Below are 13,069 nucleotides of genomic sequence, written 5' to 3' on the forward strand. Positions count from 1 at the left end.
GTAGGGAAAAGCTGACCACTGTGGGCACATGAGGACTGGGGACAACCCAGGCATACTAGCCACCAGGCTTGGACAGCAGAATCATTCTGGACCCTGCCAGGTTCCATTCGCGCACAGGACTGGTTCTCTGGAGCGGCTGCTCAAAGACCTTTGGTAGCTACAGCTGCATAGAGCTAAGAGTGGGCAGCCACAGTCGCCACCACTGCCCCAGCCTCAGTCCTGCCCTCACCATCCGCTCTAGTTATCTATAACTGGGTAACACACCACACCAACACTTAGTGGATTAAAACTACAACAATCCTTTGTTTTGCATTTTGACCAGGGCTCAGCAGGGACCATTCATCTCTGCTCCATAATGTCTGGGGCCCATGACTCAAATGGCTAGGGACAGCTGGGGGCTGGGAGGGCACCTCTCTCCCTGCAGTCTCTCCCATGTTCTGTACAGCGTGGCAGTCTCAGGGTAGCTGAACTTAGGGGTGGGTCGGGGCTCCAAGAGCAAGGATTTCCAGAGGCCCTGGCAGAAGCTGCAAGGCATTTATAATTTAGCTTCAGAAGTTCTACGGTATGGTCATTTCCACCATATTCTATTGGTTTACCAAATTACTGAATCCAGTCCAAATTCAAGGGGAGAAGGTATAGACCCTACCTCTCAATGGGAAGAGTGGGAAAGAATTTGCCACCAAGTTTAAACTATCACACCATCTCACCAAGTCCTCAACAAAGCCTCCTCCTGACTGATTTGCTGTCCCCAGAGTCTCATTAGTGACAGCAGGGAGGCAGCAATGCACAGAGCAGAAAAAGTGAGGGTTTTGGAGGCCATAGCCCTACATCTGATCCAGGCAGGCAGGTTCTACCACTCGGCAACTGGTTGAGCTTGTTAGGTTACTTAGCTCTCTGAGCCCTGGTTTTCCTGAGCTAAGATGAGGATATTACTACTACAGGGGCCAAGCAAAGGTGCTTCTCAGATCTTCCGGTGCAGAGAGCACACCTGACCAATGGGTCTGCCTCGACTGCTGAGCTCTGCTGGAATCTTTTCTCTGGTATTTATCCCCAACCTGGGCAGACACCAGCTTTCCAGTGCTGCTCCCAGCCCCTGACTGAGCACAGCAGGGGCACTGAGGCAGAACTATTTCTGAGAGATGCCAGGTTCCTGGGACAAGCTCACTTGGCTCACCCCCTCTCCCCAATTGCCTTGCTGGACTTTTTAGTTGTAGTACCAGATGCTTCCTTCCTAGCCTCGCTCCTTCACAAGATCACACCTGCACCCCAGGTCGGGCTCGCTGTCCGTTTCCCCTCAAGTATCTCTTGCGTAGTAGTCCTATCTGGCACTGATTCGGAAGGGCTGGGATAAACACAGTCACCTGTTCATAGGGCTGCCGTGGGTATTGAGTGGGTGTGTGGAAAGCACCTGGAAGGGCCTGGCGCACTTTTACTGCGACCTTGCTGTATATAGGCTTTGGCCCAGGTATACGGGACTTAACGGTGGGCAAAGCAAACACCCGAGTGCTACCTGCTTTAAGCTTCCTGCTGACTCCCAGCTCTTCAACGGGACACAAAAGCCCTTCAAAGTCTGGCCCCGCAGGGTCAATCCTCGCTCTCCACACCCCGCACCCCTACAGTCAGAAGGAATTTCCTTCTTTCCTGCTTCGGTATTGCTCTTTCGCCCCCAATGCCTTTGCCCACTGTTTTCCTTCCACGAAAGGCCTCTTCCTGCGTTTCTTGCGCACACCTCTTACGTGGCAAACTCTTACATATGCCCCAGGACTCAGTTCAACTGAGGGGTCCTAGGTCATCCGGCAGCACGCGCTTGCAGGCTCGGGTCTCAGCGCGCGCCTTGTGGAAGCACTTGCTACATTGTGTTATAATCGCTGTAACAGTGTCCCCGCTAACTTGGGAGCGCTATAGCAGGGGACTGTCTCCTGCATCCGGAATCCCCAGTGCGTGCCCCAGGGCAGGCCCTCAGCACAGATCTGCGGAATGAGTGAGCTTGAGAATCGGACCGGCGATCCCGGCGGGATGACCCGGAGGGCTGGGGCGTGCGGGCGGCTGGGCCTGTCCAGGTCACAGCCGCAGGCACTCGGGGGCGGCCCGGGACCGGCCACGGCGGGCGCGGGCCGAATCGCAGCGGCTGCCGCAGGGCACATGACCGCGGCCGCAGCCTCCGCCCCGCCCGCTTCCCCGCGCAGTCGCCGGCTGTCGCCTCCCGGGGTTGCGGCGAGCCCGGCCCGCGAGCGTCACGGCCCTGCGCGCTCCCTCCGCCCTCCCGGGCTGCGCCAGCGGAGGGAAACCGAAACCAAAGCCGCGTCCCCGGGATCGCGGCCCCGCCTGCCCGGTGCACCGGGAGGCCTGCGCCTTCGGGCCGCGGCTCCTCCGTTCTTGCAGCTGGGTCGCCGGCGCGGCCCGCCCGTGAGCGGCGCGCAGCATGGGCAGGTGCTGCTTCTACACGGCGGGGACGTTGTCCCTGCTCCTGCTGGTGACCAGCGTCACACTGCTGGTGGCCCGGGTCTTCCAGAAGGCCGTGGACCAGACTATCGAGAAGGTGAGGCGGGGCGGGCTGTGTGTCGGGGGGCGGGGGAGGGGCGGCGCGGGGGGGCTTCCAGCGCACCCTCCCACTGCTGAACCTTGTGCAAAGAAAACCTGCACTGGGCCAAACCCTCCGGACTAGAGCCCTCCTTTCTTTCTTGTCTTCCTGGGCGTTCAAGAAGAATGAGGAGAAATGGAGACGACTTTGTTCCCTTTATAATAATAAGACTATGGATCTTGACTTTTCCAAACGCCTTGCGCTTACGCCCTATCATGTGCACCTCTCCGCTCCCCCCGCACGCCCCAATCTCTGCTGGGCCCACACTCGTTTCCCTCCCACTTCATGCAGAAAGAAAAGTAAATGAAAGACACCCGCAGAAGAGGCAGAGCATGTTGTTTGCTCGCTGCAGCCTTTGAAGTGGTTGGGGCTGGGATGAGACGTGGCTGTGTGATCTTTTGTGTCCCTGCCTTCCTGGGCTGGGCTGGGCAGGGCAGGTGGTAGCCAGGCCAGCCCTTTGGGCTGGGTAACATTTCATCCATCGCGGTCCGTGCTGAAGGCCGACTTGGCGGCTTTGTGTCTTGTCCCAACAGTGTGTTGCTTTGTCTCATCATGGATTCCTGTTCTGCCCAGACTGCCACAGTTTTCAGGCACAGGTGTACTTAGATCTCTGCAAGAATCTAAACCTGTCTCTCCTCCGGATGACTGGGCTGGAGAGCCAGCCCTTCTAGAACACTTGCTCATCTCCTGACTTCACTGGTCATCTCTTCTGCCCTTTCACCCACATCTTCCAAGTTGTGTCAAAAGGGGAACAAGAGAGAGTCACTGGGATCACTTTTTCCTTAAAAAAAGAAAAAACTTGCTGGAGCAGCCCTTCTTGTTAGCATCCATAACCACGTGCTTAATTTCTCCCACTAGTCCCAACTTGCTCTTGGCCAGATAAAAAAGCCCAGGCCTAATCCAGTTTGAGTCACTAAACTCCCCGGTGAGTAAAGCTGTCTTATTCCAGGTGGCAATGAGGTTAACCGAGCTTTCCAGAAGTAATTCATTACTTGAAAACATAAGTTAATTTTTAAAAGTTCACATTGTCAAGGCAAGACAAGGCTCACTGTCTGAGCTTCTTAAAGATCACTACTTCCCCTGAACACTCATGTTCAAGGGGGAAAAAAAAAAAAACAAACTGAATCCTTTCTCCGCTTCTGTCCAAATCCAAGTCCATGGCAAGATTTGTTTGAGGATATTTGGGTGACTAGATTTCAGCAATTCAATTATAGTCAATATGTGAATTTTCTTGTGTGACTTTGAAAGCCTGTTTCAGGGGAGCTCTGAAAGGATGAGTGATCTTCCCAGTACCCTTAGAGTCTCTGTGGGTCCCCGTGTCACTGGGGGAGGGATGGCTGGGAGGCAACTTGTCTGGAGCCTGAGTTTGTGTTGCTATTTCCAAGTGCTTTTCTCCATGAGGAATGGACTCTGGTCCTGACTGATAAGTAATAGTACAGGGGAAGTGGACTTTCAGAACTGCCCAACCCCAGCTATGGAGCACTGCACGGTATGGTGAATGAAACAAAAGGACAGGACTAGTTTCGGTGGGCTGATTGGGAATATTCTTAAGTCAATAGAGGTCAGGCGTTACCATTTAGCCCTTTCCTGGATTACTTGTAGGGTGGTAGGTACCACAAGAAGGTGGGAAAGAGTAAGACTTTGCAGGTAAACGCTCCTGGGCATGAATCCTGGCTCCACCATGTACCAGCTGGGTGACCATGGGCTACTTGTTCAATCTTTCTTGATTCATGGTTTCTCCATCTAAATGTAAATGGGGATAGTAACAACTAATGTATATGGAAAGGTTATAAGGATTATTCAAGAAAATGAGTGTGATTTTCCTGGAATATAGTTAGTGCATAATAAATGACAGCAATTTTGTTTTTATTAGAAGCCACACAAAGAAAAGGTACGTGAGATTTGAAGCCAGATCCCCTGTGTTCAGATCCTAGCCTTGCCTTTTAATAAGCTTTGTGACTTTTGGCAAGTTCCTTAACTTCCCTGAGCCTTAATTTCATTACTTGTATTAATAAAAGGGAGGATGTGGGACCTTAGCTATCTTGGGCACAGCGGTGCATTTACTGTGAAGCTCATGAAGCTTAAAGCTTTGGGTTCCTCACTTGCACAGGCCTTTCCAAAGCCGTGAACCTAATTCTGTATCTGAAATTTTCTTTAATCTTAGGAAGGGCCCCTCCCATTCATCGTATAAGCTTCAGGACCCACAAAACCTGGATCTGCCTCTGCATGTGTGCTGTTGTGGGACTAAGTGTACAGCACTTAGCACAGTATCAGGCGTGGAATCGGTGATCAATATATGGTAGTCATCACTATTTTCATTAGCATTTCTATGGAACAATTCATTCATAACTTGACTTTAATATAGATGTAATAGAATCCACTCTGATTCTGCCAGTTCTTAGTTTTTCATTTGAAGGTCAGGCATGCCCTGGCTTACATACATTAAAAAGAGGAGACGGAAAAGGGATGAAATTTAAATGAGTAGATTTGACTACCTGTGGGAAGCTTAGTAAAATATTCCTTTCAGAAGAATTTGTCTCAAGTGATCATTGTCCTTGAACCCTGCAGTGAGCAGAGGTGACTGGCCAGTGAATATAGTGGAAAGAGCCAAGATAGTTTGGTTCCATTCTTGGCCTCACTGGTGACAGGGCAAGCTCTGTAATTATTTCTGTTTAACTTTTCTCATTTGCAAGAGAGGCATAGTAGGACCTCCCTTCTCTTCTGCCCACACTTACTTCCTGGGGGATATCATGGACATTAATAAGGCCTTCTCTAGCAAGCGTTTGGGATTTCCTGGAGTCAAAGCTTTGTGGAGATCCAGGAGTCAGTTTTCCTCCCTAGAGCCTGGAAGGGCAGGATTTTATGTTGCATTTCATTTGTTAGCCCAGCTAATCCTCTCGGCACCTAGCACAGTGCCTGATACATTGTAGGTACCTCCTAAATGCCTGTTGACTGACTTGTGGTGGTTTTAATGGAAGGAAGAGTGTCCTGAGAATCAGCAGAACTGGGTTGAAATTCTCTGTCACTAGGAAATACTTGGTTTAAGCTGAACAAGCAAAGTAGCAAGTTACTTAATCCCTCAAAGCCTCAGGTTCCTCATAATAAGAATACCCACTTCATAGGGTTGTCACGAGAATGAAATAGAATGATTGCTGTGGAGTGCCCAGCACAGTGCCTGCACATCAACATTCGTTATTGCTTTTAGCTATTATTTTCTCATCTGTGAATTGAAGCTTATATAGCAGCTAAGGTTCCTTGTAGCTCCAAACTTCTGCACTCCTATGACGCAGGCACAGTGACCTTTAAGATCAGCTGTGCAGCTCAGAATATTAAATTTGCCCCTCCTCCCCCTGCTGACATGTTGAACGTCTCCCAGTACTAGGGATGCAGAACTGGCCAAAATCAGGGCTGGCTAACAAGGGGTGGGCTGGCACGGGAACCAGTGCGAGGGAGAGAGCCTGTTTATACTTTCTGCTTCTTCCCAGGCCAAGCAGGATTGTAGCATTAGGTCTCAGGGATGAGATACACTTACCCCTCACCTGCACCTAAGGCTCTGGGCAAGTGAGTATACCAGCTGGCCTCATTTGGGACCCGTAGCAACTTTGGAGCTGTTCTACTGGTGCCTTAGGAAATAAAATATAATCACTTAACCAATTAGTTTTGATGGTGAACATGTGGGCTCTTCTTTTTTAAAGTCAAATCAGTGAAACATCATCATTGCTGTTTATGTAAAGACAATCAATTACATATAATCTTAAAGGGCTCCGTCTCGCGTATGTACCTCGTCTCCTGAGTTGCCTCTATTCAAAGTTAAGAAGACTTAGGATCTTGGTCTAAGATTTTTCTTAATCAGAAAAAACCTTAGTGATTACATAAATCTGTATTTTACAGTCAGGGAAACTGAGGCTCAGGGAGAGTAAGTGACTCGTCTAAAGCCGAACGGAGCTGCAGGGGGAGAGGCAGGCAAGCCAGCTGGGTCTCCTGATACCGGATCCACTTTTCCCATCCCGAGGATGAGCATACGTCCCCTTTGCCCGGGACAGCCCTGGCTGGTTTATGTTACCTGCTGTTCTGGTGGAATTACTGGCACCCTCTTTTCTCCAAAAGATTTCTGGTTTGGACAATAAATTCCATGGCTGTTCCCTACCCCCCTATTCCACATTGTTCTTGCATACCACACTGTCTCTCATTTCTTGGCAAAAAGAGAAGCAATGCTCTCTAAGTCCCTGAGGTCCACTCAAGCTAGCTGAAGCAAGATAGGCTTTTATTTTTTGTAAATCTAGAAGGGGAAGCTCAAAGAAATCTAAGGGTGAGAACCAGCCACAGCATAGTGAGGCCTCCTGGGAGTACAGGCGAAACTGGAAAGTCAGCAGGAAGCAGGCGCACTGTGTCTCCTCGTCCCTCTGCTTTCTCCATGAACCAACCAGCGTCCTCTGTTTGCTCGGCCTGCCCTGGTTCCTTACTCACCCTGGGCTTGCCCTGCCCCACCTCCTGTGGCTTCCCAGCTGCTGGGCCTCCCATGGGCATGCCTCACCTCCTAGTTTCTCCTTCCAAGTTCGTAACAGAGTCATGTGATTGGCTCAGCACAAGCAGAGATTGAGCTATAAACAGAGGCAGTATCGTTTGTTTCCTTGCAAGATTCTTTAACTCCTAAGCAAAATTATCCAGTTCCTTCCTGGGTTTTAGAAACATGATCTTGTGGTATCAAAATCGTGTTATGTTTCTTTCAGTGTCTAGCTGATCCATGTTGACTATGAACGCATTCATTATTAATGATTAAGACAATACTATAGACCAGCATGAGTCCCTAGACTCTAGGGAGAGGCATCAAAATCACTTAGGGAGATGTAGAAAATATAGACCCCCCCCCCCCAGACCTCCTAAATCAGACTCATTGGGAACAGAGCCCAGGTTAAGCTAACCATTAAATCTATTACTAGTTTGTGTAGTAATTATTTTGGCCCATGTCTTCATTCCTTGAGATAGTAATTCTAGTTGAGGATATTGCTATTAATAATTACTGTTAATCTGCAAGCTTACAGTAAAGAAAAGATTATTTGCGGGGGAGAGAGGAAGGTTCCTGCCTGTGGAAACCATTTTGCTTTATTGTTGAACAAAGTGCAAGATTTCATTCTGTCAGGCCACAGCAAAGGCGCCATCTGTTCTGCCAGACATTTGCTTGTTTCCCAGGGAAGAATCAGCAGGTGGAATTATAAGCCTGTTAATGAAAACAGAGGATGTTGGCCAAGTGACTAGACATTCATGTCCTGTATCATCAAGATCTGTGCTGTTTATACACAATGTACTAAAGAAGGGACCATTTTTAATCAAAGCCGGTAACTAGTCAAAAGGAACCAAGGGAAAAGAAAGTTCATTCTAGGTGTTTGCTTTCTCTATCTAAAAGCACTTTTAGGTACATGCTTTGGCAGTCGTTCTTTTATTTAGCAAATATTTACGGGGTGTGTACCATTTTGAGGCAGTGCACTAAGAGCTATGGATATAACAGTAAGCAAGACACAATCCCTGGCCTTTTAGACCTTATAATCCAATTCAAACCTTTTGGCCTCTGTTGCCTTCACATTCTTAACAGTTATTGAGGACCGTAAAGAACTTCTGTTTCTGTGGGTTATATCTGTTGATATTTACAATATTAGAAATTAAAACTGGTAAGGTTTTTTGGAGAAATTTTTAAAACAAAAGAATATACAAGGACATATTCCAGTAACTGTCAAAGCAATGAGATGTCATGTAGCCTCTGGAAAACTGTACACTCACATAGGGAGTGACAGCAAAAAAGGCACATGATGTCTTAGTATTATTATGAAAATAGTTCTGACCTTGTACCCCACCCCCCAGAGGCTCTGGTGGGGGGGAGTGTCCCTCAGGGGTCCTCAGACCACACTTTGAAAACTGCTGATTTAGTTTTCAATTCAATTAATCATTTTGATTTTTAAGAATATTTTTTAAAGTACACAGTATCTCTGTTTTATATTTCTGTAAGGCCCGTTTGGAAGCCATATTATTAATGTTTTCAAACCACCAGGATTTTTTGTTGATTGTGTTTTTCATTTACTGTGTCCTCGTGGCTTCCACATGAGTCCAGTGTTAAAAACAGTAGTTTAGGCCAGCAGTGATTCCAGCTCTGTGAATCTCTTGTCTTTCCCTGTGTGCTAATTAAACTAGACAAGAACATTTGCATCTCTATAATTGAATTACTCAATAATTCCCTTCTCGCCTCAGCCCTGCTGAGATTTTCAACCCATAGGACATGGTTCAGTATTTTAATCTAGCTTGAAAGCTCTCTTTGCGGGCAGAGGTCCTGTCATATTTAGTTTTGTATCATCTCCTACTGCCAAATGCAATATCTTATATAAAATAATGGCCACTAAATATTGTTTGGTTGAATGTAAGGATGGACAGAGGAAAATTAGGTCTTTGGGAAAGATTTTGTCTGCATGCTGTGGTTTAGTTTCACATTTTGTCCCACTTTGTGGGCCAGTGGTCACGTTTGCCTCATGAGTGATGTATACCTTTAAGTGTCTTTTGAAACATGTGGATGCTTTGCAGTGCTGGCCCCACCAGGCCGACCCTTAGATGGGACCTACCTTCCCTGTTCCCCACTGTCCCCTCAGGCTGCTGTTACAAAATAGCATAGACTGGGTGCCTTATAAACAACAGAAATTTATTTCTCACAGTTCTGGAGGATGGGAAGTCCAAGATCAAGACCCCAGTGGGGCCGGGCACGGTGGCTCACGCCTGTAATCCTAGCACTCTGGGAGGCCGAGGTGGGCGGATCGTTCGAGCTCAGGAGTTCAAGACCAGCCTGAGCAAGAGCGAGACCCCATCTCTACTAAAAATAGAAAGAAATTATATAGACAGCTAAATATATATATAGAAAAAATTAGCCGGGCATGGTGGCGCATGTCTGTAGTCCCAGCTACTCGGGAGGCTGAGGCAGTAGGATTGCTTGAGCCCAGGAGTTTGAGGTTGCTGTGAGCTAGGCTGACGCCACGGCACTCATGCTAGCCTGGGCAACAGAGTGAGACTCTGTCTCAAAAAAAAAAAAAAAAAAAAAAAAAAAAGACCCCAGTGGATCTGATGTGTGGCGAAGGCCCACTTCCCCAAAGCCAGCTGCCTTCTCACTCTAACCTCATGTGGCAGAAGCAGTCAATGAGCTCTCTGGGGTCTCTTTTATAAGGACACTTATACCATGCAAGAGGGCTCTACATGACCTAATCACCCCCCAAAGCCCCCACCCTCCAATGCCATCACCTTCTGGGTGAGGATTTCAACATACAGTTTTGGGGAGACGCAAACATTCGGACCACGGTACCCGCCATCCTGCACATGCCTGTGGGCTGCCAAGGCCCAGCAAAGCTGCCCTTTGTCATCATACTTGTTCTGTTTTTCTCACAGTAGAGAAACATCTGTCCGTATCTGTTGCTCTTTATCAAAAGAAGGAAAATGCAAGGTAGCTTGAGAAGGTCACGTGTTTAACAAAAATGGGAGGGGGCATATTTCTATGTAGAAGGGAATACCGTTGCCAAGGTTTCACATGCAAACAAATGTACAGACCCACAGCCTGCAGCACCCGCTTACCTCGCCCGTCTGGGACCGTCAGCGTCTGCATCTTACACCCTTTCCACAGAGAGTGAGGCAGAATGCCTTTGTTACGGCAGTGGGATCACTCGTTGCAAGCCCCATATTTTAAAAAACTATATATTTATGGTATACAACATGATGTTTTCATGTGTGTATGTATTGTGGAATGGCTAACTCAAGCTATTTAACGTATGTATCACCTCACATATTTATCATTTTTGGGGGGGTGAGAATACTTAAAATCTACTCTTAGCAATTTTCAAGTACTGTATTCAATATGTTGTTATTAACTATAGTCACCATGACGTATAATAGATCTTTTGAACTTATTTCTCCTATCTAACCGAAATTTTGTGTCCTTTAACCAACGTCTCCCCAATCCTCCCAACCTCTGCAATTCCCATTTTAAGGATATTTTCTTTTTAGCATTGTACTTAATCAACAGATACTTAATCAACAGATAAATACTTAAGTACAACACTGTACTTAATCAACAGATAATCAATACTAATGGAAGAAGACATAGATAGACACAGGTGATGAAAACACCACCTATTTCAATTTTCAGAACTGTTAGTACAGTCACAACCCAACAGGTGGTAAAATGTAAAATAATGGCTGTGCCAACTACACACAGAAGCTGGGCATTGCTTCCCTGCCATATTTCTTATTTATTCACATCTTCAAATCCTCTTTCTCACAATTATTATATGTCAGTTAAGATCTTTCAGAAAAAGAAAAAATATCTTTTTTCACCCCCTCCCTTAGCCACCCCCCCCAACACATACATACATGTATTTCCCCGTTTTTTATGCCGTGTATGAAATTTTTCCTTTTAGGGCAGCAGTTCTCAACCTTGGCTGCACATTTGTAATCACCTGGGAGCTTTGAAAACTACTCTGGCGGGTGTTCAGTAGCAGGAAATTTTTTTCAGGATAGCTATTCCGCCTTATTGTCCTGTAGGTAATTTATAGACAGAGTAGCCGCTCACCCATGAACTAGCATTTGAATCTCAACTGTCACATCTCATTAGTTACAGTTAAAGCAAAATGATTTAAGCAACAGTGACATAAAAAAATGAATGCCAGTACATTTGTTCCTGAGTTGAAATAAGGTCAGGAAATAAGGGTAGAATGTTAGTGACAGCTTATTTCTTTTAGCTTAACAGAGAATAGGGGCCGGGCATGGTGGCTCATGGCTGTAGTCCCAGCTACTCAGGAGGCTGAGACAGGAGGGTCATTTGAGCCCAGGAGTTGGAGGTTGCAGTGAGCTATGATGACACCACTGCATTCTAGCCAGGGCGACAGAGCAAGACTCTGTTTCAAAAACAAAACAAAACAAAACAAAAAAACTCTAAAAATAACCAAGAATAAATAAGTAGTGGGAATTACTTAAATTACTACAAGAGCCTGTGTTGGGTTTGCTTTTGGGAGCAATTTTAAAAAACAAAGCCAACCAACTATTGTTTTATATGTAGTGAGTGTTTTTAATCTTGAGTCCAATGAGAACTATCCACATACTATTAGGCCAGCTTCTCAAAGTTGGTCTGCATTATCTCTAGGTGAATTTAGACTGCACGGATGGCAATGTGGATGCTTAAGTTGTGTTTAATTATTAAGTAGCACTCTGTTCGTCTTAAGGAACAACTAGAAATGCTCTTGAGTCCTGAGAGTTCTCTTAGAAGTATTTCTTATTCCCATCAAAGCTTAATGCAGTTCCCTCAGTGCTTATTTTTATCATTTGGAAGTGGCTTACACCAACCAGGACAGCTGGTTCCATGACTCTTGTGGTGTTGCCTTCCCAAAAGACGGATGTCAGGCCAGCTTGGAGGTAATGTGTTTTGTGGCTGTGTTAGGTCACGTCAGCACTCAGCAGTTGAAGCTACTCCAGCCTATATCTGGTCCCTCACCTACACGTCAGGCGTCAGTCTGGCCAGCGACTCCATGTCCCACCGCACACAGCTCAGAGACTATGCTCTGGCCTGCCTCTTACCAGCTTTCCGTCTACTCAGCCTGAAGATTTATGCTCGTTTAAGTTTTTTTTTTGTTGTTGTTGGTTTTTTTTTTTTTTTTTTTTTGAGACCTGGTCTTGCTCTGTTCCCCAGGCTAGAGTGCAGTGGCATTATCTTAGCTCACAGCAACCTCAAATCCTGGGTTCAAATGATCCTCCTGCTTCAGCCTCCCAAGTGGCTGGGACTATAGGCACGCACCACCATACCTGGCTGATTTTTCTATTTTTGTAGAGATGGTGTCTTGCTTTTGCTCAGGCTGGTCTGGAACTCCTGGCCTCAAGCGATCCTCCCTCCTTAGCATCTCAAAGTGCTAGGATTGCTTGCTAGGATTACACCGTTCCTGGCCCTGGTTGAAGATTTTTTTAACTTTTGTTTTAAAACAGTCTCATTTCATACATGGCAAAAAATATACTTCTTTAGTAATCCGAGAAATGCAAGTTCAAACAAGATGCCATTTCCCCACTTTTAAATAAGGAAAGATTTCTAAAAATCGTAAATAGCAGTATTGGTGTGGAAATGCTATAATGGTTGCTCATACATTGCTTTCTGGAAGCAACTTGGCAACATTTAAAGGCTCATAAGTTCATGAAAACTTTTTGTCTTTTGACCTAATAATTCCAATTCTAGGAGTTCACGCTAAGAAATCATCCAATGAGTTGGACAAAGATATTCAAGAACATTTACTGCAGTATGGAAGCAATACAATGTCCAATAGTAAGAGAATGATTAAATTGATTTATCACTGTGACATGGATTAGTACACAGACATTACAATAAAGTTTTCAAAAATTATTTAATAACAAGGATAATCATTTCTAGAAAATGAGTGAGAAAAACTTGATATCAAATAATACACATCTTATGGTCTCAATTTT

General features: G+C 46.1%; 1 protein-coding gene across 2 annotated transcripts in view; it reads left to right on the forward strand.

Moving 5' to 3' along the window:
* Nucleotides 1-2,201: 2,201 nt before the first annotated feature.
* Nucleotides 2,202-13,069, forward strand: part of SCARB2 (scavenger receptor class B member 2) — a 48,636-nt gene continuing 37,768 nt past the window's right edge. For both annotated transcript variants that reach the window (XM_069457205.1, XM_069457207.1), the window contains exon 1: nucleotides 2,202-2,539. In XM_069457205.1, the coding sequence (XP_069313306.1) occupies nucleotides 2,423-2,539 (117 nt within the window). In that variant the 5' untranslated portion in view covers nucleotides 2,202-2,422. The remainder of the gene's footprint in view (nucleotides 2,540-13,069) is intronic.

Source organism: Eulemur rufifrons, chromosome 24 (genome assembly GCF_041146395.1).
Source record: "Eulemur rufifrons isolate Redbay chromosome 24, OSU_ERuf_1, whole genome shotgun sequence".
Classification (NCBI taxonomy): Eukaryota; Metazoa; Chordata; class Mammalia; order Primates; family Lemuridae; genus Eulemur; species Eulemur rufifrons.